We start from the raw sequence: 24,362 nt of genomic DNA, 5'->3' as shown, positions 1-24,362 counted from the left end.
TATCACAACGGACCTTCATGTTGTCCAAGTGAGCTCCCCTGTTTAGGCCGGCTAACACTTTACCTAACCTATGTTATAGTTATTTCCTACTGGCATTCTCGTTCGACTCTCGATATGCATTAATTTGTTTTTAATTTCTTCACCTACTGTCATTCAATAATGTTTTTATAAAAGTCCCTTTCCCATTATTCGTAAATAAAGTCAAATCTAACCTCACATTTCTGAAAGGCAACAAACAGAAGAAGTAGTTTATCTAGGGAATAAAAATATAAACGCATACAAAACAGTAAAATCAATAAATAATATAAAGCTACCAATAATCCAACATGAAGGAAACGCCACTTTCCACCCTAGAACGGAATTTCATCACACAGGCGGTGAAACAAAATCTGGTAAGCCAGCCACCATTCAAAAGAAGACATGCGGATCTTCCTATGATAAAGTCAAATCTTCATTTCATTCAAGCGCCTCGATGGACGAAAAAATGATGAGTTTCGTAAAGTAACAATTAATTTTGGAGCCGACTGGGGTAGCGCATTAGTGGCGCTTGGTGAAACTAAAGTACTAGCGCAAGTCTCCTGTGACTTGGGTGTGCCAAAGGCTACGCGACCCAATGAAGGCATGATTTACATTAATGTAGAGTTAGGGCAAATGGCAGCACCACATTTCGAATCCGGCCGCAATTCAGAGCTAAGTGTACAAGTTAGTCGTACGCTGGAGCGTACATTCAAAGACTCACGTTGTGTGGACTTAGAATCACTTTGCGTTACAACAGAGGAGCGGGTATGGGTGCTGCGTATCGATTGTAATGTGGTCAATCATGAAGGCAACCTTATTGGTGGGTTGAAGAATGTGTTTAAAAAAATTTAAAACTAATTAACATTATAAACTTCTCTTTCTCTTAGACTGTTGTTCAATAGCTGCACTCAGCGCTTTACTTCACTTCAAGCGTCCCGATGTTAGCATTATTGATAACGATGTACATATACATTCGGCTGCCGAAAAAGAACCTATTCCAATGGTACTACATCACTATCCGGTATGTGTGAGTTATTGCTTGTTCGACAATGGCCGTTTGGCTATAGCTGATCCCAGCGCCTCAGAGGAACGTACAGCTGAATCAGCAATGGTATTCGGTTTGAATTCTTTTCGTGAGTTATGTTGTCTCAATTTGGGCGGCACAACTCTTACCAGTTCTACGCTATTATTGCAATGTGCTACACGTGCAGCACGTCGAGCTAAATTTGTTGTTGATTACGTCAAGGAAATGCATGAGTTGGACACTTTGGCACGTGAAGACAATAGAAATTCTGGTTTTACGGAATGTGTGCGTCTGAATAAAATTACAGCTATGGCAGAAAATCGTCTGGCATTGCGTTTGCGTAATTTCAAAATGCGAGAAACGCCCGAGGTAAAGGTAGAAAGTGAAATGGAAACAAGCGGGGAAGAGGGCGATGAAGGCACCCAAGATGGCACAGAAAAGCAGCATAAAGGTGAGTGTTGTGCCGAATTCCTGGTATGAAGCGTTCTTACAAAACAAATTCTCTGATAGATTATTTTTGCACTTTTTGGGAAGTTTAATTTTCTTTTATCGAGTAGATCCTGTTTCCTAAATATTTTGTTATAAGTTTCATGATTGAAGCATGAACCCTACCAAAGGACTCAAAAATCAGAAATAATTACAATCGATAAGCACCAATGTCTTATTGGTGCAACCTTTTTGAAGCTGTTAGTATTCTTGGACTTTCATTAGATAATATCGATGACAATTTGGGAGTCATCGCGCCTAATGGATGGGGCGAAGCACTAGTAGAACCACCAATACTGTGAACTCAGCATTCAAAACCGTTTGCAAATGATAGTTTCAACTTACTATTTACTAGAATTATGTAGAGAAAATAAAGACAGTCAATAAACTTCATTTTATTTCCATTGCAGTCGTTTCCCTTGACGCTACATCAGTTATTTTAGAATCCAATCAATCTAACATCAAATGGGTACCCGATGATGATGCTGCTGATAGTTGTGTTGAAAGTATGTTTTCTGATAATATTATAGAGGAAGGTGATGAAAGCGAGCGCAGCCTGTCGCAACAGGTGGAAAAGCAAATGCGCAAAAACTCGAAAAAGGTGTCGAAACGGAGTCTTGCTAAGAAGCATTTGCAAGGTGAGTTAGTTGTAAGAATGCATATTAAAAAAAAAAATTAATGAATTTACTTTTTTTATTCAATAGAAGATGCTGGCAGCGACTCGGAGGAAGAAGCTAAGGTTATTTTGTAAATGTGGAAAAGAAATTCAAATAAGAATACAATTTTACGCTAAATTATAGTTTTCTCATTAAAAAGATAAATTTTGGTCTTTAATTTGCTTGTAGTAATACAATCGTAATACATTATATCTGCATGTTAATGTTGTTGGAAAACTCCTCGGAAGGTTTCCGGTTTTGATAGTAAAACTTTCTCAACTGACAAGGACTATATTCGTTGCAATATGTTCGTATCTCCGTTAAGTTCTTACAACTAAGCATTATACCCCCTTCTATTATATATGGTTGCCAGACGTCTCCACTTTCGGGGATTTGTCCCCGATATCGACGATTTGTCCCAGCGTCCCCGCTTATACTCCAAATATCCCCGCTTTTACGATAGCATTACAGATATAATTTCACTTTACGATGATCTATCAAAAGTGGATGAATGACAAAAATCGAATTTTATTCAATTAGCTGTAAGGACGAATTTGGCACAATTAAGAAAAGATGGAAGGGACCATGCTTGCGACGAATTTTTAGCAAAAACCGATATTGTTTATTGTGAAACATTAGAATACTGAAACTTTCGATGTCAGGATTTTCGGAATTCAGGGTTTTCAAATGGGTGAATTTCAAAATAGATCAAGATTTGCAATATAGTGAAGTAGAACCATGCCTCTTTTATTTGCTTGAAAAAAGTTACCATCAATGATTCCTTATTACATGATCAAATAGTAAATTTGAGAAAATTTTTGGAATCCAAGGCCCATGATCACGATTTTTTTGCACAATAATCTGTAAGCGGCAAAATGGCTGCGTATTGTTCAGCTAATAAAGATCTCGAAGGATATTCGGATATGCTCAAAATCGCTCAATTTTTTTATTCGATACCATGTCACAATGCGAACTGCGAAAGAATTTTCTCCTTAATGAGCAATCGACAAAAGAAATCGTTTGAGTGTTGAAAATGTTGGGCACATCTTTCGAGTGAAGTTTAATTTTTCAGATTTTACATGTCTCAAATTCCAAAAAATTTTAACCCTTCCTGAAAATGCTGGAGTGTTGAAAAAAATCAGCAATTCCCAGAAATATGTCGGGAAGTGCTGACAGAAAAATAGCACCAGATTCTTGAAATTAGAAGTAAGAAAAAAGAATGTATAAATAATTATCTGCGAATAATTTGTGCGCATTGTTAAATTATTTACAATATTCCCCCACCCTTTATACATTTTTTTGTAGTTGTCTGGGTGCAATTGCGTTTAGAAGGTTAAACCTGGTCAAAATTTTTACTATTGAAATTTGATTACCTTTTTTGTTGGAAGTGTTCCCGATTCATATCTCGGGCATCTGGTAACCCTATATTATAGCGTCACGGGGACAGGATCATAAGTCTTCCGGAAAAATGTTTCTCCAATTCAAGCAACTGCATTAGTTTAGTAGAATTTTTTTACTTTCGTGTTAGCTGCTTGTGCGGTACATATACCTCTTCACCAAGCATTCCAACTGCAAAATATAGAGCACATTCCTTAAAAATTATTTATCTGGACTAACTTAAAAAAAAATAAATGTAAGGCGCGATAACCTCCGAAGAGATCTAAGGATCTCACCAGTTTTTTCGCCTCGCGAAACCTGGCATTATCACCGACTAAATCTTCCGCGACCTTTTTTACAACATGGACGTCCCAAATTTCGACCATTTTGAACATCCACGGCGATGGCACTACGCTAGCGACTGTCCTACACCCCAAAATCTTGGGTGTGACATTTGATCAGGATCTACATTTTGGTGAGCACGCAGCCGCAATTGTTCCGAGAATTCAGAGCCGTAACAAAATCCTCAAATCCCTCGCTGGCAGTACCTGGGGAAAAGATAAAGAAACGCTCATGACTACATACAAAGCAATTAGCCAGCCGATTACGTGCTACGCGTCACCCATATGGTCCCCAAGCCTAAAAATTACCCACTGGAAGAAACTACAGGCCTGCCAAAATACTACACTCAGAATCGCAACGGGCTGTCTTCTTATGTCCCCAGAACACCATCTGCATAATGAGGCGAGAATACTCCCCATCAGGGAGAGAAATGAGATGCTGACCAAACAGTTCCTGTTGAATACCCAGAAACCTGGGCATCCCAACAGAAATCTGGTTGATGAACCAGCACCGCCTAGGGGCTTAAGGAGTCATCTCCGTAAGCATTTTGAGGAAATACGGCACCTGAGAACCCAGCCGTATGAAGCGAAAAAACACAAGCAAGTCCTTGGTGAACTCCATAAACAGGCGTCGGACCTTTATGCCGGGAATTGCCCGGTGAATCCAGTACTTAAAGAAAAGTATCCAAAACTCGCGGACGAGGAACGCATACTCCCCAGGGAAACGCGTGTCACTCTTGCTCAACTTCGTTCTGGATATTGTAACAGATTAAACTCTTACCTATCCAGAATCAACCCCGACATACAAAATGTATGCCCCGCTTGCAATGTGTCCCCACATGACACCAACCATCTCTTTAATTGTAATGTGGAACCAACGCCTCTAACATGCCTTTCCTTATGGTCCACCCCTGTTGAAACGACAAGTTTCCTTGGACTCCCGTTAGAGGATATTGATGACAATTTGTGATCGGTCGCGGCTATTAGGTGGGGCGAGCATTGCTACAACAACAACAACAACAACAGATTTAAGGCCGAGCTTCTTTTCCAATTTGCGTCGTGCTCCTCTTGATTTTCCCTACGAATTGGCCGGACGGGACCTAAATGTTTTATGCCGATTCGGAACGGCATCTGCAAGGCAGATGAGTTTTCACTTAGAGCTTTTCATGGCAGAAATACACCCGGAGCGCTTGCTAAACACTGCCGAGGGGCGACCCCGCTTAGGAAAATTTTCTTCTAATTGAAAAACCTTATTTCCAAAATTTTGATGTTGCTTTGCTCAGGGTTTTAACCCAGGGCATACGGTGTGGTAGGCGGAGAACGCTACCATCACACCACGGTGGCCGCCTGGACTAACTTAATACTACCAAATAAGAAAGTTTACAAAACGGTAGACAGCATTTTGTAAAAGTTCGAGTTTCCATGGTCTAGCTCAAAAACTGTTATTCCACAAAATACTTCAGACAATGTCATGGTCTATAACTTTGAGGTGCCCAAAATATTTTAGTGACATTTTTACCCACATTATCCACGGCCTAAGTTTGCGGGTTTAGATAGATAGATAGATAGATGTTGTGAGGTTAAGCACTGCGACCTATTGGTCTATTACGCACTCATTCTCTTTACAACACTTCATCCAAGCCGAGTTCTCTGAGAAAATCCAGAATGGTTCTCGGCTTCAGAGTGTGTATGTGACTATTTTCTAATTTGGATGATCCTAGGATCCTAAGTCTTCGTCTCGCGGCTGCCTCACATTCCTTCAGGATGTGTTCTGCAGACTCATCTTCGTCATCACAGAATCGACAGAGGCTACTAGCTGATATGCCCAATTTATGCAAATGGCTCTTTAGCCTACAGAGACCTGTGAGTATACCTGTTAAAATCCTAAGGCTACTTTTTGGGAGGTTAATCATAGCCTTATATCGCTTCGAGTTGTACCCTCCAATTAGTGCCTTTGCCTGCCGAATTCCTGGATTTTCGCGCCAGTGTTGTTCTCTGAGGCACGCCTCCTTTTGTCTAAAGTCCTCCCTTATTGTATGTGGCCCTATTGGCACCATAGGCTCGGGTCCTATTGGCTTTCCGGCCGCTGCCAACCTGGCAAGCTCGTCCGCTCGCTCGTTACCATCTAGTCATCTGTGTCCAAGTACCCATGCCAGACGGATGGTTTTATTGACTCCTAGACTGTTTAACCTCTCCACGCACTCAAGGACTGTTGATAATTTAATCTCAACTGAAGATAATGCCTTGAGTGCAGCTTGACTGTCGCTGAGTATAGCGATTTTTTAGCGAAGTTTGCGGGTTTGCATACCATCTTAATGCTTACTTACGTATTTCTTTGTGACACATTTTGTTGATCAAATAATACCTGGCTGCTCTGGAATCTTGGAAAACTACGTAGCAGCCAACAAAGAAATCTATTGTTAAAAAATCAAGTTTTAAATTAAGTGTATATTTTTAGCGGAAATAGAACAATGAGCTTTTTTTATTAGTTACAATGATTATTTACATAATCTTTTATGCTACTTATTTTTTTGTTATAAAGTTGTTTACTACACAATTCTTGCTTTCTACATGGTAGTGAAACACGAACACGATAATGCAATTACAAACTAAAATTGACTTAGAACTACTAAATGGGCATTTATTAAAAAAAATAACTTGTGGTTTTTCTCATATATCTATAAATGTAAGTATTGCGGGTCTAGATATGTTCTAATTAAGAACAATAGCAACCAATAACCAACAAGCATATTTCATCTAGTATAGCTTTCCTCATATGCCATCACTGCCCATACCATTTTTTTGATCCAGCTTATTCAAATTTGATTTCACCATATACACAAAGTAGGTAATGATTTCCTTTTCTTTGATGGGTATCGTTTTAAAGTGTTTCATAATTGTCTGAAATTGAAGAGGAATATAATAAATTATTAATCAGTACTTGTTTGGATTTTTGTCTCTCTTTTTTTTACTCAAGAATTTAAATGGTTAAGCTAAAGCTTCTCTGAGTTTGGTATCAAAATTATATTGATTACTTACATCTGCTAACTGCTGTCGTTTCATGCCAGGCCGTGTTTGCACCTTGTAATGCCGTTTATAACGTCGTAGCGTATTCACTTGCAGTTGATATAAATCTGGTACCATATCAGGCATTTCATTGTCTGTCTCATTGCTATCTTCTTCAGAGTCCTTCCGTCGACGTTTACTACGTGCCGATTGTATTTGACACTTATGGTATTCACATATATAAATACGTTCAGCGGTGGGATCATTACGTAGCTTTAAACGTTTTTGTTGTACAGTTTTTTGTATACGTTTGCTATATCTCGCATTGCCAGCCGGATTTCGGCAGCGTTCGTCGTCATCGATGAGACAACATGTACTATGCCCATCACGAGAATCCTCCTCCCCCGAACTAAATACTCCGTTGTTCATGGCAAAAACTTGTTTACCGTAGAAAAAATGTTTGATTTTTCAGTTTTTATATTAAAATAATTGTTTTGATCTTTCTTTCTTTTGGAATTTTGTAAATTTTTTGGTTTATACAATTTTCCTTTGTTCTTGCATAAATTGATTGCGTTGTAGCGCAACTTTAACACAAAACTTCCGAAATATGTAATACCAGTTTTTGGTAGCAGAATTCACGTACATCAGTTGTTGATGGATTTTTCACTGAAGAAATTTCAATGTAATTTTTTTAATTCTCTTCTTTCATTAAGTTCGCGTTTTTTGCTATAAAAATATTTACTTCGCAAATTTTATAATCCGCTAATTTGCTGAGATTATTTGTTTGAACGTCTTTATTCGTTTGAACGTGAAATTTACAAACAAAAAACAATTGAATTGCAAAAAGAATTAAGGACAAGCTGCACAAAGATATAAAGACAAAATTTATGCTGCCGGATGCTACTAAACAACGTTCTTTTGGTTTTTGGTGCTGCCAGACTGTATACACCTCGTTTGCTTTCTACTACGTCAGCTACGTAACTGATACGGCAGCGTCAGAATGAACTTTTTCATGTATGTGCGTTCAACTAGTTCGACGCAATCCTATTTCGTACGTGTGGGGCTTTGACATTAACAAGATATGGCGATTGTTAATATAAAAGAGCTTCAGACTTAGCAATTGAAACGTATTTCGTCTTGGCTATTCACATACAAAATTCGCACAGCACTGTTCTAAACATTCTCACTATACAAGAAAAATACTTGATAAAATATTTTGTCTCAACTTCTTCTGTTACAATGCAGTTTTTAATGGGACAAACGCTTGGGAAGAAAAACAATTTCACATGAAAAGTGTGACAGCGCTCATAGCCAAAGCAAATATTGAATTTTTCTTATGCTTTACATATAACAAAAGGAGAAGATTGCCAACTTTTGTATCTCGAATGGCGTCGATATGCTGTTCTTCATAAAAATATGTGCAATCGACTCATCATCCATAAAATTACGTTAACCTCTTCTAATTTGCTATTCGCAGTATGTCAATAACTGAATAATTGAGAGGATTTTATACCTCAAAAAGTGTGAGGTGTGGCGAATTCGTAAGTCGCTGTTTACTCATAAATACTTTTGTTGCTGTAACTCGTTACTTGTGAAGAGGGGGTAACGAGAAAAGGATGGACACCGAGTCGCTTGTGCATTTCAGCTTGCTTTGGATTGGCTTTCTGTTTTACACAAACTCGTTTCTCCTCAATATTTCTTTTAAAATTGATACCCTTATTGCGTGTTAATAATTATTGTTCGATGTTTATTTCAAATAATGAATATTTAGTGCTTCTTTTTGAGTTTTTGGATGAATTAAAAGCTGGAGACATTGGTGCTTTATCGGTAACCGTATCGGTAACCTTATAACAGCTGATTCGACCAACCTTATGAGAATCAATACAATCGATTATTGGTGCCGCTAAGGTCGTAACCGTATCGTAGCCAACCAATTGGGTTTTGGTTTACCGTCGTAACGATAAACAGCTGATTACGTTAGGGATACGGATACAGCGATACGACATACGGCAACAATGACTCCGGCTTTAAAAAACTGTTCAAAGAAATTTCCAAAAAGTTGCATGAAGAGAGTTGCGGTGGAATGACGTAACACCAAAAGAGAAATTGCAGACAATGTTTGTAAACTCGGTGTAAAAGGTGATAACAAACCGAATGTTTCAAAAATACTTAGACGCTGTTTACCCACAAATAGTTTTGTTGCCGGTTAAGGCTTGATTTCCTCCAAAAGTGGTGCCGCTTTTTTACAAACGTTAAAAAGCGGCCGGTATACTCATCGGTTTCACCGCTTTGTTAGAAACTGCGAACAGTTACGGCAGACGATTCGCAAAATTTTATTTTGGATTTTTGGGTGTTCTTTTAGTTCTTTTTATTATATGAACGTACAAGAAAAAATTTTAATTAAAAATTTCCTTTTTCAATTATTTGACAAAATGTTCACCGCTTTGACAATAGCGGTGGTAAAAAATGGCGGTGAATAAGTTTCCACCGTCATGACGGCCGTAAAATGCAATTCCCTTCCGCTATATTATGTTATTGTGAACTGCACCGTCTTCTTAGTTTCCACATAACTACTTTTACTCTACCGCTATGTAATGGCCGCTATATAGCGGCACCACCTTCGAGGAAGCCAAGCCTTTATTGGGGTTGTGTATCATATTTACACACGGCCAAAGAGGATAGATATATGTACATCCATATATATCATATTGTAACGAATTTACTTGCAAATCCTCTTATTTGCCCTTTTGCTAAGTTCGTATCACTAAACTGTTGAATAAATAACTCCAATATTGAATAATGGAAAAACGGCCTTTATTAAAGTACTTCACAATAACACTTATACTTTTCAACTAGCTGGCTTAATAACCAAACTGATAGCTTAAATGAAACTGACTTTCAAAATAATACTGCTATTGCTCGCTAGATATCGTCTTAGTCGTAACTGCTTGACAACTAAAATCAAACTGAATTCCAGCGCCTCTACATCTGCGGCCTTTTATACTCTCTGGTTTCCTCGTTCGCATCTTCTAGAATTTACTAGCATTGTCCATGAGCTCTCAAACTTCTCAGCTATAACTAAAATTGCACGATTTTATAGCTTCACTCATACCCCATGCTTGTATGTGTGAGCGACACTTCCACAATTATAATTGCCTACATTTAGGAGCATCTCAAATAAGATGTCTGCATATGGTTGTGCTTTGCTTCTCAGCTGCGTGTACCTACATATGTGTAGACATAATGATTGATTCGTTTATGTAGATACAAGTGACTGTCTGCTTTATTGTTAACATCAGACTAGGGATGTGAGTATCACTTAGTGTCACTCATAGTCGTCACAATATCTTAACTACTTATAAAGAAAGGGGCTTGTATGCTACGCGTCCCAATATGGTCGCCGAGTCTAAAATTATTATTCTGGAGGAAACTGCAGGCCTGCCAGAATACGGCGCTCAGAGCTGCCGCGGGATATCTTTAAACCTCCTCAGACCATCACTCACATAGTGAAGGGAGAATACTCTCTTTAAAGAAGAGAAATCAAAGGCTAAAAAACAGTTTCTGCTGAATACCCAGAAAATGGGCATCCCAATAGACATCTGATTGCAGAGGCCCCACCTCATAGGAACCTAAGAATCCATCTCCGTACGCACTTTGAAGAATTTCGGCAATTCACGATTCATCCGTTACACTGAGGTCCACGGGCGTCATTTGACACCTATCCCGAAATTTTTGGACGCGTATTATTAGTCGACCGAAGTTCTAAATTATTACCACGTCACATTGCCTCTTAAATCAATTGGGTATATAGTCGCTACCTGCCGCGGGTATATTCAAAGTCCCCTAACCCTTTGCTGCATAGAATTATTTGCTTAGATGTCATATAGGATATATCGTAAGCGTTGTCACTGGAAAAATGTTAACGTTCATGCTGTGTTGGGAATGTAAATATATGGCATGCAATAAATATTCACGTTTTAAAATAACATAGCTGTGTTGTTGTTGTTGTTGTTGTAGCGATTAGGTTACTCCCCGAAGGCTTTGGGGAGTATTATCGATGTGATGGTCCTTTGTCGGATACAGATCCGATACGCTCAGGTAACACAGCACCATTAAGGTGCTGACCCGACCATCTCGGGAACGATTTATATGGCCACATTGAACCTTCAGGCCATCCCTCCCTTCCCACCCCCAAGTTCCATGAGGAGCTTGGGGTCGCCAGAGCCTCGTCTGTTAGTGAAACAGGATTCGCCGCTCGAAGGTGAGGTTAACAATTGGGTTGGAGAAGCTATATATTGCGCTACACAACCCCTTGAATCCCATAACATAGCTGTATAAAGCAGCAATTACCCACCAACGTGTGCTGTACGTACGGATGTCTGTCGTACGAAACACGTTTGACCGAACCCTCAAGCCCGTAGGAATCAATGTGTGCGTCTGTATACATGTACATAACATATTTGTGTGTGTATTGTTTACAGATAAGCACTGTTGCCATTGACCATTTTGCATTCATGCTTATAGAAAAATCAACTTTTTCCAATTTAATTTTTGATGTTGTAAAAGGCTGGAAATAATAATAAATAAATATAAATAGATTACATATTTATAATCTGCACTTTTACACTATTATTTCGAATTATTTTCACAATTTTTCAAACTTTAATTAGGTGTTTTTGCATAAAACTGCATACGGTCAAAAATTAGCGCACAAAAGTTTATTAGGCAACTCTGTCTAGTGAGAGAGCAATCAGCTGACACGTTCTTACGGAAAAAATTAAATTGTTTTGATTTCTACGTTCCGAGCTACGTACGTACGGGCATTGCACGTCGGTGAGTTTTCGTTTACATTGCACACTCATAAGATAGGTCGTGTCAGCTGACACGTTTTTGGTACGTACGTTCGTGAGTAATGCGGCAATTACCCACCGACGTGTGTCGTACGTACGGCCGTTTGTCGTACGAAGCACGTTTGACCGAACTCTCAAGCCCGTAGGAATCATTGTGTGCGTCTGTGTACATGTACATAACATATTTGTGTGTGTATTGTTTACAGATAAGCACTGTTGCCATTGACCATTTTGCATGCATGTTTATGGAAACATCAACTTTTTCCAATTTAATTTTTGATGTTGTAAAAGGCTGGAATTAATATTAATTAAATATATATAGATTACATATTTCTAATCTGCGCTTTTACATAATTATTTCGAACTATTTTCACAATTTTTCAAACTTTAATTAGGTGTTTTTGTATAAGACTGCAAACGGTCAAAAATTAGCGCACAAAAGTTTATTAGGCAACTCTGTCTAGTGAGAGAGCGATCAGCTGACACGTTCTTACGGAAAAAATTAAAATTGTTTTGAAATCTACGTTCCGGGCTACGTACGTACGGGCGTTGCACGTCGGTGAGTTTTCGTTTACATTGCACACTCATAAGATAGGTCGTGTCAGCTGACACGTTTTTTCTACGTACGTTCGTGAGTAACCACGGCTTAACTGCCGCATTATGCGGCAGTTACCCACCGACGTGTGCCGTACGTAAGGACGTTTGTCGTACGAAGCACGTTTGACCGAACTCTCAAGCCCGTAGGAATCAATGTGTGCGTCTGTGTACATGTACATAACATATTTGTGTGTGTATTGTTTACAGATAAGCACTGTTGCCATTGACCATTTTGCATGTATGCTTATGGAAACATCAACTTTTTCCAATTTAATTTTTGATATTGTAAAAGGCCGGAATACATATTAAATAAGTATAAATAGATTAAATATTTATAATCAGCACTCTTACATAATTATTTCGAATTATTTCCACAATTTTTCAAACTTTAATTAGGCGTTTTTGCATAAAATTGCAAACGGTCAAAAATTAGCGCACAAAAGTTTACTAGGCAACTCTGTCTAGTGAGAGAGCGATCAGCTGACACGTTCTTACGGAAAAAATCAAAATTGTTTTGATTTCTACGTTCCGGGCTACGTACGTACGGGCGTTGCACGTCGGTGAGTTTTCGTTTACATTGCACACTCATAAGATAGGTCGTGTCAGCTGACACGTTTTTTCTACGTACGTTCGTGGGTAACTGCCGCATAAGCCTCAATACAACCCTGGTAAGCCGAAATTCATGCTCAAAACGGAATCCACACTAAACGCTTATTTCACTTTGCATTATTTCGTGAGTTTTTGAGCGGTGCAGTTCTTTGCATGTTTAAAGTTCGGAAAATCAAATTGGTCAAAAACGCTAAATTTTTTTTGAATATTTCTATTGAAGCATTGCAGAAAATAAAAACAAACACATACAGTCGTTTTATTTATATTAGCAAACTTACAAACAGCTATCGGTTTTGGTATCGTTGCAACAATAAAGTGCATTATAAAAAGTCTTCAACTAGAAACGAAAGCAAAACGGTAATAGAAGGAATTTTAAATAGTGGAAAAAAGAGTGTGAAAATTGCTAATTATTCAGAATCTGAAAGACGTGAGTTGTGTTGGTGTATTGTGGCTGAAAGAAAGATTGAAAAGGCGTATACGTCACAGTTGAAGAGCACGTCGTCGTTGTCGTCGCAGTCGCAGCGTTGGTCGGCAAAGTGTAAAATAAATATATTCTTCTAGGTGGCAAAACAAGTTGTTTTCCAATTAAAATATCGTGAAAATAGTGAACTAACTGTGAGTTAAAAAACGTAATAAAATGTCGGTTTTAAATAAATTCACCAAAACTCTGTCAGCAGATGAGAAGGCGGAGATTTTGGAGAAATTCACAGAGGTAAGTAAATTAGACATGCACCCCCCACACAGCGAAATGTTGTGTGTAAATTGTTGATGGAAAAACAGCAGAAATGCTAACGCTGGCGTCGACGTCAACGTTTTATTTTTTTTGTTGGATTTTATAAATGCTGTTATTGTAAACAAAATATGTTTAAAATTTCTTGTTTGATAAAAAAGGGCAAATAAAATTGGCATATTAATTGGTTAGTGGAATTGATGATGAGTCATGTTGCAGTTGTAGCAAAAGGTTATGCTTGTAGAGGTAGCGCAGACGTCTGATACATAAGCTCAGGGCGAGGTCGTCACAAAAAAATATGCGCTTGTGTGTCTGAACGTGGAGCAAAGCGGTGGTGCGAAAACCCGTAGTCCTTTGCGGTTCATATAACCAGTGTCGCCGGTTTTGCAATTACTCATTGGCGATTGTTTTAAAGGAGTGCCTTTGTATAAAAAAAAACTGGCACAAAACCAAATAACAGCAAAATTGAAATGGAAAAGGCTTAATTTTTGCACCCCAAATGGAAAGATAGCTTTTTCGTTGGGGTGGCTTTGATAAACGATGGGATGTGACCAACAAAATTTATTTTCTATAACATAACTTACAATTTGTACTTTAGCGCTTGCATATACATATGTATGTATCATCTAAAGGAGAAGAAAAACGCATATTTAAGATAAATACATCTGCATATAAAATGATATAGTGTTCATCGTAAAACATTCAAAATAGCCTGCAACTGCTTTGATTTGATACATAGGACTGTTCTTCCTCCACTGTTTATCTTAAATATGTACAATATATATACAGGGTTATTGGTAGCTGTATTACATTTATAAAGGAAATCGGATCAGCATAAATATACCAAACACAAAATGAATCAATAAAGAATCGCGCTTACTGTTGTTGTTGAAATTGCCTTATTGCTTCTTTTTATAGATGTTATTGCTGATGTTGAAATAGTAGTCCTGGGAACCCTGAGTGACAAGATTTCTCAACTTCTTAAACTCGATTGTTTAGGTTATACTAAAACATATTGCGTTGGTTGAACTGGCCGGTAAATAAAGGCCCCACACAAGTTGAATGGATCCATATTGTTACGCATAACGTATTAGGCGGACTCGCTTTGTCTTGCACGGACTGTTTATATCAAGGTTATAAATCATTTCGAGAGCGAAATGAATGAATTGAGACGAATACCCATTAGGCCGGGATGATTTTCATTTCATATGACTCGTTGCAAGAAAATATACATAGGTTTGAGCAATGGTGGAAACATACAAGGCGTCAGCGTGTCACTGTGTCACAGTCAAAGGATTTGGTTCCCAACCCGCTGATTCTCGCTTCAAACGGCACCTCCAGCTCGCACGATCACTCTAAACCAATTGTCAACCTTATAGACGTAAACCCTGTCACAAAAAGTCATATCACATTTAATCGATTAAATCGAACCAATCAAAGTTTCTTCAAATTTTGCTTATTCTTTGTAATAGTGTACTACCTTACGTCCTTAACCATTTACACGATTTTTCCCAAGAAATAAAGCTGGACAGTTTCTCTTTCGTTTCGTTTCCTGCCGACAAAATTGGAAGCATCAAGGAATGCCACATGGGTCTTCACTTGATCCTTTATCAGAGTGGGATAATTAGTATAGTCTTTACCGAAATGTCATACTTTTAGCGCTTTTTTGAATCTCTTATTTCAAAATGTAGGGAAACCAACCTTGGGGATATTACCCAATACACTTTCTTCTTTAATACTTATTATTATACGATATGTATAATGTGCTCGCTTCGTTTACGGCATTAGAATCGATCAATGTTCAGCGTCATATAAAAAGGAAGTATTTATTGCATACGTAAGGTAACATTTTCTCAGTATACGTTTGCAGATTTTTAACCAATGAGGTATACGGAACTTTCAATTGACAACATACGGCAATTTGTGTCATGATTTGCGTAGTTTCAGTTAAAAACTTTATGGAAGTATTTTCTTAGCTTATTGAAAAAAAAAAGGAATAAGGAATTTAATTGACGAAATTTCATAAAAATTGCCACTTCTGTTTTCGTGTTTGCTGCTGTCTATGTCATAAAAAGTATAGATTTTATATATTTGTTAAAAGTGTGTTTCTTAATGTTACTCGTTAAGGCCGAACATACCGAGGATCCATGCATTGTGTAAAAGATCTGAATCCGTTATCTTCGACAATCGTAAAGGGTTGCATATCTGTGGCAATCATTCTAATCAAAGCACAATCCAGTTGTTTTTTTTCGCTCATCTACAGACTGAGACTTCCTTATGTTGTGGTTATTAGGTTCAAAAAAGGATTCTATAACAAATTGGTTGTATTTCCACCTGTTTTATCCGTACGATTTGCATTTCGCAGAATCGCCCTGCACTTGACTAAAATACTACCAGACAACAGATCTGCGAATCTTTGGATTACTTATAAGATTGCATTCCCCTTCAGTCACTTTCAATATGCTTACTAGAATCTACAACTGTGGTATTAATTTCGTACTGAACACAATATCATACCACAAAATAGATAAACACATGTTCAATATATTGCTTACCAGAAGTGCGAAGAAATTTCTTCATCTTTCTCATTTCTCTCAAAGCCACCAACACTTACTTACTTAATTGGCGCTTAACCGTCTAAACGGTTATGGCCGTCCAACAAGGCGCGCCAGTCGCTCCTTCCCTCCGCCAACCGGCGCCAATTGGTCACACCAAGGGAGTTTAAATCGTTTTCCACCTGGTCCTTCCAACGGAGTGGGGGCCACCCTTTACCTCTGCTTCCATAGGCGGATTCCGATAGAAACACTTTCTTGGCCGGAGCATCATCTTTCATTCGCATAACATGGCCTAGCCAGCGCAGCCGCTGCGTTTTAATTCGCTGGACTATGTTGATGTCTGCGTATAGCTCGTACAGCTCATCATTAAATCTTATTCGGTACTCGCCTTCGCCGACGCGCAGAGGTCCATAAATCTTTCGAAGAACTTTTCTCTCGAACACTCCCAAAGCCGCTTCATCTACTGTTGTCATGGTCCATGCTTCTGCCCCATATAGCAGGACGGGTACGATAAGTGAATTGTAGAGTATGATTTTCGTTCGCCGAGAGAGGACTTTGCTTTTCAATTGCCTACCTAGTCCAAAGTAGCATTTATTGCCAAAATTGCTTCTTCGCTGGATTTCAGTGCTGATGTTGTTGCTAGCGTTGATGCTGGTTCCACCAACACAATAAAGCTAAATTTATAAAAACAAAAATTACAGAATATGTATTTCCTCAAGCATCCGTAAAGTAGATAGTGATAAAAATTTCGATGCCTACAGAATCGAACGATTTAAAAAAAATCTATTCTACATTTCTAAAAAAAAGATCGATTAAATCGATTAAGAATCGAATCGAAATCCAGCTCTACCATGTTGTTGTTGTTGTTGTTTTTGTAGCGATAAGTTTAGTCCCCGAAGGCTTTGGTAAGTGTTATCGATGTGATGGTCCTTTGCCGGGTACAGATCCGGTACGCTCCGGTAACACAGCACCCTTAAGGTGCTGGTCCGACCATCTCGGGAACGATTTATATGGCCACATTAAACCTTCCGGCCATTCCTCCCCACCCCCAAGTTCCATGAGGAGCTTGGGGTCGCCAGAGCCTCGTCTGTTAGTGAAACGGGATTTGCCGCTCGAAGGTGAGGTTGACAATTGGGTTGGAGAAGCTATATATGGCGCTACACAGCCCCTTGAATCCCAGCTCTACCATCTGCATCGTCAATACTCCACAATACCCGAAGCTGTTGTTTCTTATGATACAAACAGAAGACATCTCTCGAACTATTAAAAAATCAAAAATCAAATAATGCTTGTGTTGGTAAGCCAACACCCTTTATATGCACAGAAAAATTTACCATTGGTGGGGCATAGAAGTATATGTGCTATGTTGCGCGTAGTATGCGTCCATCGACGGAGTCCATGTAAACTGTCAAGTTCAATGGCATACATCGAATTTATTTATGTGTTTGAAATTTATGTACATAACTCTGAGTGTTCGCTTCGCGTATGTGCTTATATGGATAATTGTAGACATACATATATTCATACACATATAAATTATATATTTGTTTTACTATAGTAGGGGGAGATAAGCTGAAATCTCTTCAATAAATTACGCTGATTGGGAAAACACATAATTGAAAGCTTTAGCTTTCAGTTTTTATTTTATTAACTTTGAGCCTTGCAAAAACACTCAAAAACACTCAAAAATTCCAATATTCAGTTTTTTAACTGTATCTATATTAGAGTGTCCAAAATAAATATTGTATTTCACATCGATTTTATTTGTGCATGAAATATACACTCTTGTGTGATCGCAAAAAGTAGAAAAAGACACCATTGTGCAACTGCCGCTATTAAGAACACCCGAGAGAAAAGTTGTGACCTGCCAGAACTCCGACTTAGTTAATATTTGCTTCCCACGGTAGCCGGTTCTATGTACCGGAGCGACTCGGGATTTTCTTTCCCTACCAAGGAAATAAAGTTGGGCGATTTATGATTTACAGACACAAGACTAGAAGAATCTATCAATGTGACTATTTGTCCGAAACAGAAATTTTTTTCTGAAGAAGAAATTGAAGAATAACAAAAAATTACAAAAACAAAGAAATAAAAGAAAGAATCCGCAACTTTTGCAGTGAATAATAGGTATAGCCAAAGTAAAAACAAAACTTATAAACATATCCGTAAAAGGTATGCCTGTCGTAAGAGGCGACTAAAACACCAAATACATTCAAGAGGTTGTGTAGCGCAACCCTTTCAGATTGCCAGCACAATATATAGCTTCTCCAAACCCCATTGTCAACCTCACCTATCCGTGGCTAATTCTGTTTCATTAACAGCCGAGGCACTGCCGACCCCGAAATCCTCATGGATCTAGGGGGTGGGAGGGCGTTATGGCCTAGAAGGTCGCATGTGGTCATAACAAATCGTTCCCGAGATGGTCGGGCTTGATATCGGAACGTACCGGATCTGCATGCCACATAGGACCATCAACATCGATAACATTCTCCAAGGGCTTCGGGGAGTGTCCTTATCGCTACAACAAAAACAACAACATATCGGTAAAAGTGCGGTCAAAAAATAACAACAGTAAAATCTGGACACATCATTTTCCCCTTAAAACACACATATCGATTTATACAAAAGAAACATGGACTTTTCTTTTTCTTCCATAAGAAGAAGACATACCAGATCATTCAATTATGAGTGGACACATAATGTTATTCAGTAAAGGGAGCTACATAAATGCAACCTTTGTCCGTGCGTAAGAGATTGACGGATTCCGTTATGATTTCGAAATGGTCACGAAACGGTGACAAAGCGGTATTAAGATGGTCCAATAATATATGATACAGTCCAATCCCTTTCGAAATTCTATATTCAGTTCTTTATTAGTTGTGTCCCCACATGACACCAATCATCTCTTCAATTGCAATGTGGAAGCAACGCGTCTAACACCCCTCTCATTATGGTCCACCCCTGTTCAGACAGCAAGTTTCCTTGAACTCCCGTTAGGTGAAGTTGATTACAATTTATGGTTGGTTGTAGTTGTTGTTGTTGTAGCGATAAGGTTGCTCCCCGAAGGCTTTGGGGAGTGTTATTGATGTGATGGTCCTTTGCCGGATACAGATCCGGTACGCTCCGATACCACAGCACCATTAAGGTGCTAGCCCGACCATCTCGGGAACGATTTATGCGGCCACATTAAACCTTCAGGCCATTCACTATGATTATGTTGGTGAAAGAAAACAAAACGAAGTACCTGCTGGCATCAAGCAAAGAATTTGCGCCTTGGGAGCTACGCTACTGTTGGCAGCCAAAATTCCGAAATAGTAAAAACTTATTACGTTTATTTGGGAACCAGCATTGACACGAACAACATCAGCTTTGAAATCCAGCAAAGAATCACTCTTGTCAATAAATGCTACTTTGGACTAGGTAGGTAATGGAAAAGTAAAGCCCTCTCTCGGCAAACGAAAATCAAGGCTCTGGAAGTTTGTTCGAGAGAAAATTTCAAGATAGTTCAGCGAATAAAACACAGCGGATATTCTGGCTAGGCCATATTATGCGAATGACAGATCATGATCCGGCTAAGGAAGTATTTTTATCGGAACCCGCCAATGAAAGAGAAGGAAGAGGGCAGCCCCAACATCACTGGAAGGGCCAGGTGGAAAACGATTTAAATTCCCTTTTTGCTACCAATTGGCGCCAGTTAGCAGAGCGTTTAAACGGTTAAGCGCCAATTAAGTAAGTAAGTAAGATATCGGGAAAGAAAGTTAGTTAGTTTTTTTTATTTATTACAGTCTTTAGACTTAGATTAAATCTATGAGATCACATTTATACATTATAGTCTTTGGATTTTGCATAATTAATTTTGAGTTATAAAATGTATTTCTTTTTTACCTAATAGGTACTCCTTTACAATATTCGTATAATAGCCTCTTGAACTCTTTCATATTTTTACAATCTTTTAAGTCCCTAGGAAGTTCATTGTATTCTCTAATCCCTCAAAATATATACTCTTTTTATCAAATTCGGATTTTACAATTGGCAAGTGGAAATAATTTTTGTTTCTTGTGTTAGAGTTATGGACATCGTTGTTGTATTTTACACGATCATTTAGATAATTTGGTAGGTTTCCTAATTTCATGTTGTGTATGAATTTCAAAGTATAATATAACACAAGCTGTTTTACACTAAGCCAGTTCAAGCTGTTTAGTAGCTCTTGTATGGGAGTATCAAAACGCTTCTTTAAAATAAATCGCATCACCGTATTTTGTTTTTTCTGCAACGTATTTATCCTTGAATCAGCTATTGTAAATAGAATCGTTGGGCAATATATAAAATGAGGTTCAACGATAGACTTATAAACCATTGTTTTATAGTATCGGCTTACGTGCTTGCACGTCCGTATCATAAAACCTATCTTTGAAACTTTCCCCTCTACATATTTAAGATGCTCATCAAACTTTAATCTTTCGTCTATTATAACTCCTAAGTATTTTATTTGGTTTATTCTTTCTAATGGGATATTTGCTATTTTTAGGGTTTCATTGTCAACTCCTGAGTGTATTTTACTAATAACCATCCATTTTGTTTTCTCAATATTAATTTTGAGCTTGTTTTGACATAGCCATTTATATACAGAGTCTATATCCGCTTGTATTTTTGATATGGCCTCAGTTATGGATGGACAGCTTATCGTCAACAATGCATCATCTGCAAATAATCTTATTTTACAGTGACTCAAACATGTTTTAATATCATTTATGTATATTATGAACAGAATCGCGGCTAGTACTGATCCCTGTGGTAAACTTATTTCAACTTCTATTTCAGGAGATGTCACGTTCCTAATTAAAGTTCTCTGTTTTCTTCCTGTAAGGTAGCTTCTGAACCACTTTAAAGCTGTATTTCGGACGCCGATGTTATATAATTTCCTGAACATCATATCTCTATCAATAGTTTCAAAAGCTCTTTTAAGGTCAAGAAAAACTGTGACTGTTACTAGTTTGCAAGACATTCCTTCTTTCCACTCTGCTATCGCCATGTTCAGTGCGATTTCACAGGAGTGTTTTGATCTAAACCCCGAGCAATCATCAATAATTTCATATTTATTTACATATTCTAGCAGCTGTTCTTTTACAATTTTCTCTATTATTTTTACATCGCTAGGTAACGTATTTATTGGCCGTATTTCTTCTGGTTTTACTGTTCCTTTAACCTTTTCAACTGGTATAATTGTCGACGTTTTCCAGCATGCTGGAAAAACACCACTATTAAAGCTTTCATTAACTATGCTAGTATAATAGTATCCTAAGTATACCATACTATCTTTAACGACACCTTCTGTTAATAATTTTCTTCCACCATATTTATTTTTTTACGCAAGAACTGATCAACACTTACATTTTTAAATTCAAATAAATATCTATTTATGTCTACCTAGATAATTAGATAGATAATTAATTGAGGATCGCACTGCGACCATTGGTCTATTGTGCCCTATGTCTACCTCAGCTCAGCCTCAGCAGTTTCAATACTACTACGTATTATTCTTATACTTTCAATAAAAAAACTGATTTAATTGTCTTGCAATTTCATAATCTTCCTCAACATAAGTGTTGTTTATAAAAACTCGTTTTATTTGAGAATTCTCGTTGTTTATATTTACAGCATCTTTTAGCCATTTCCACATCAGCCTTTGGTTGTTACTGTAGATTGTGATTTTATTCTCCATGTATTTCTTCTTTTTAAACTTGATTACTCTTTTGTAGTGTCGTTTTATATTATTGTAATTCTCCCATGAGTTTGACATCTTTGCCAACTTGTAAAGTTCAAATTTTTGCTTGTTCAGTTCTGTAAGTTCACGATCTTACCACTTATTCATTATTTTGATTTGAACTTGCTTTTCAAATATTATCGTATCCATTACGTCTTCCAAAATGTTATTTATGACTACGACTTTCTCGTCGATGTCACAGTTTGTAAGTTCGGCCAGATTATAATTCCTAAGATGATTTAATAAATTTTCCCCCGTATAGTTGTCCCAGCATAAGCGGTTATCATACACTCTCATTTTGTAGTTTTTTTGTACAGGCAGTTTGATACAAATTGTTTCATGATCTGATATTCTCTGATTCTCTAAGTTTTGTATTTCGATATGACCGCTATTGCTATAGAGAAGGTCTATTTTGGTTTGTGATGATTCGGTTATTCTTGTATTAAAATTGATTAACTGTCTCATTGACATTGATGTGAATGTTTGGTTTAGCTGGTTTGAGTAAGTTGACCTTACATTCATGTTTATATTGAAATCACCAATAATGACATTGTTTCCATTTTCATTAAAATATCCGTCCAGCATTGACTGCTCTCCTTCTCGAACTTTACCTGACAGCCTTCGTTGCATTAAAGTTAGCAACATAGTTTAAAAATAACCTGCGATTGGCAAAGGTTTCTCCTTTATATTTTTATTTCTCATAAATATTTTTACAATTTCTATGTCAAAATTTTAAAATCAAGTTCAGCAAGAATATGTCTTTATATAAGAACACATTTTTCGCTGATTTTGTCCATTTATATAAAGCAAACGCTTAAAATTTTTTGATTTTATTTCTATTTTCTACTTTTTAGTTATAGGTGGAAAAGAGTAGGGCCTTATTTAATGCATACAATACTTGTATGTATACAGTATAGTACATATCAGAAAATCGTTAAGCTACATTAGTTTTTAAGCTACTTGAAAATTGTTCATATGTATATGTCAAACTTGAATTGCTGCAAGTGAGCATGTGGATGAAGTTTCCCGTTTGTAGCTCAATTAGAAGTTACTTAAAAATCGATCGCAAGATTCCCTCCGTTCCGTACGATTTTTCTAAATATCTCAATCCGTGCGCCCCCTATCGAAACTTTTTGCGTTTTATACTGTCATCGGCCTCTGAATCTGAGGAGTGTGATGACTAGTACCGAGGACCTACCTAATTATTTTCTAGCTTTTAGTATTATTATAACTTCATGTAAGTATTGTTTTCAATAAAACCGTTTAATTTAAACAATTTTTTTTAATTATTTTATTTTCAAGTTTTTAGTCTTTGTTTAATTGCCTATTATTTCTCATCCTATTTAGTTCATTTAGTGACTCATTATTATACGGACTCTTTCCTGACAACTTGTTACAATCTAAGTCCTCAATACACAATCCTTCCAAAGACTTTACTCGACTCAGCGCCACGTACTCCAAAATATTTTGATGTCACTTCTATTGGACTTTATGTAATATTTGTTCCAAATATGAGCCAAATCGGACCACAAATACGATTTTTTTTGAATATCTCGAACCTTGCGCCACCTAGCGGCCATTTTTTCATAGGTCGCTTTCTATTCATGTCTGTTTATGTGTTCCAAATATGAGTCAAATCGGACCACAAATATGATTTTTTGAAATATTTCGATCCATGCGCCCCCTATCGGTTTTTTTTCTTATTATTGCATTTTCATCGGGTTCTGAACTATATTCCAAGTTTCAAGCATGTAGATTATCGGGAAGTTACTTAAATTTCAATTACAAAATTTGTGCCGCCGCGCCTATCAGGTCAAACTAAATAAAACGGTTAAAAAGGTGTAGTAATTGAATCATGATGAATAAGGGGGTTTCAATTCCAAATAATTTTAGCCTTTTTTTTAGTTTTTTCTGTTTTACTTTATTTGAAAGTATTGAGGATTATTTTTAGCAGCCCGCTGTCAAAGTCGTATTTGGATTTAATAATGCTGAGTTGTTGAGGATCAGTGATGTTTCTTACCTTTGATAAAAGTAATTTTCGGTTTGATACCTTATAAATATGTATCATATATATGTACGTTTATTACAGTATTGCACTTTTATGTACATAGATAAGTACAAATTTAAATACATGCATACATACATATGTAGATGCATCGTAAATGCAGTTTCTTAAGCGCAATTGTAACTTAATAACATAAATGACTGACTGTGTTGGGGGCAAGACGTGCTTCAGCTGCTTTCCAAAGTGTTTAGAGCTGTGCCTGAATGGCTTTATTGTTCATTCTCGATTATACAAAGTAGCAAGGCAGTCAGCAAATGCAAGTAACCAAGTGTACCCACTTCAAA

The 24,362-nt window shown here is 37.5% G+C and overlaps 3 protein-coding genes across 4 annotated transcripts in view; 2 read left to right on the top strand and 1 right to left on the bottom strand.

Moving 5' to 3' along the window:
• Positions 1-228: 228 nt before the first annotated feature.
• Positions 229-2,349, top strand: Rrp45 (exosome complex component Rrp45). Of its 2 annotated transcripts, none has more exons than XM_067779107.1 (5): positions 229-392; positions 466-838; positions 906-1,493; positions 1,939-2,166; positions 2,236-2,349. In XM_067779107.1, exons 1-5 carry the CDS (start codon positions 327-329, stop codon positions 2,277-2,279), a joined length of 1,299 nt encoding a protein of 432 aa, XP_067635208.1. In that variant the 5' UTR covers positions 229-326; the 3' UTR covers positions 2,280-2,349. The 2 variants fall into 2 exon arrangements, with proteins under 2 accessions (XP_067635208.1, XP_067635207.1); XM_067779106.1 differs by having other exon boundaries at positions 2,233-2,349.
• Positions 2,350-6,330: 3,981 nt separating this feature from the next.
• Positions 6,331-7,768, bottom strand: Sap30 (SIN3-associated polypeptide 30). The gene is made up of 2 exons (XM_067783241.1): positions 6,942-7,768; positions 6,331-6,803 (listed from the first exon to the last, which is right to left on the bottom strand). The coding sequence occupies exons 1-2, from the start codon at positions 7,335-7,337 to the stop codon at positions 6,675-6,677; spliced, it is 525 nt and encodes a 174-aa protein (XP_067639342.1). The 5' UTR covers positions 7,338-7,768; the 3' UTR covers positions 6,331-6,674.
• A 5,308-nt stretch (positions 7,769-13,076) lies between these two features.
• Positions 13,077-24,362, top strand: part of Fim (plastin-2 Fim) — a 170,786-nt gene continuing 159,500 nt past the window's right edge. Inside the window, exon 1 of the mRNA XM_067783233.1 lies at positions 13,077-13,676. Coding sequence (XP_067639334.1) covers positions 13,602-13,676 — 75 coding nt within the window. The 5' untranslated portion in view covers positions 13,077-13,601. The remainder of the gene's footprint in view (positions 13,677-24,362) is intronic.

This window comes from Eurosta solidaginis, chromosome 4, assembly GCF_040869045.1.
Source record: "Eurosta solidaginis isolate ZX-2024a chromosome 4, ASM4086904v1, whole genome shotgun sequence".
NCBI lineage: Eukaryota > Metazoa > Arthropoda > Insecta > Diptera > Tephritidae > Eurosta > Eurosta solidaginis.
This window is presented reverse-complemented; position numbering and strand designations above follow the sequence as displayed.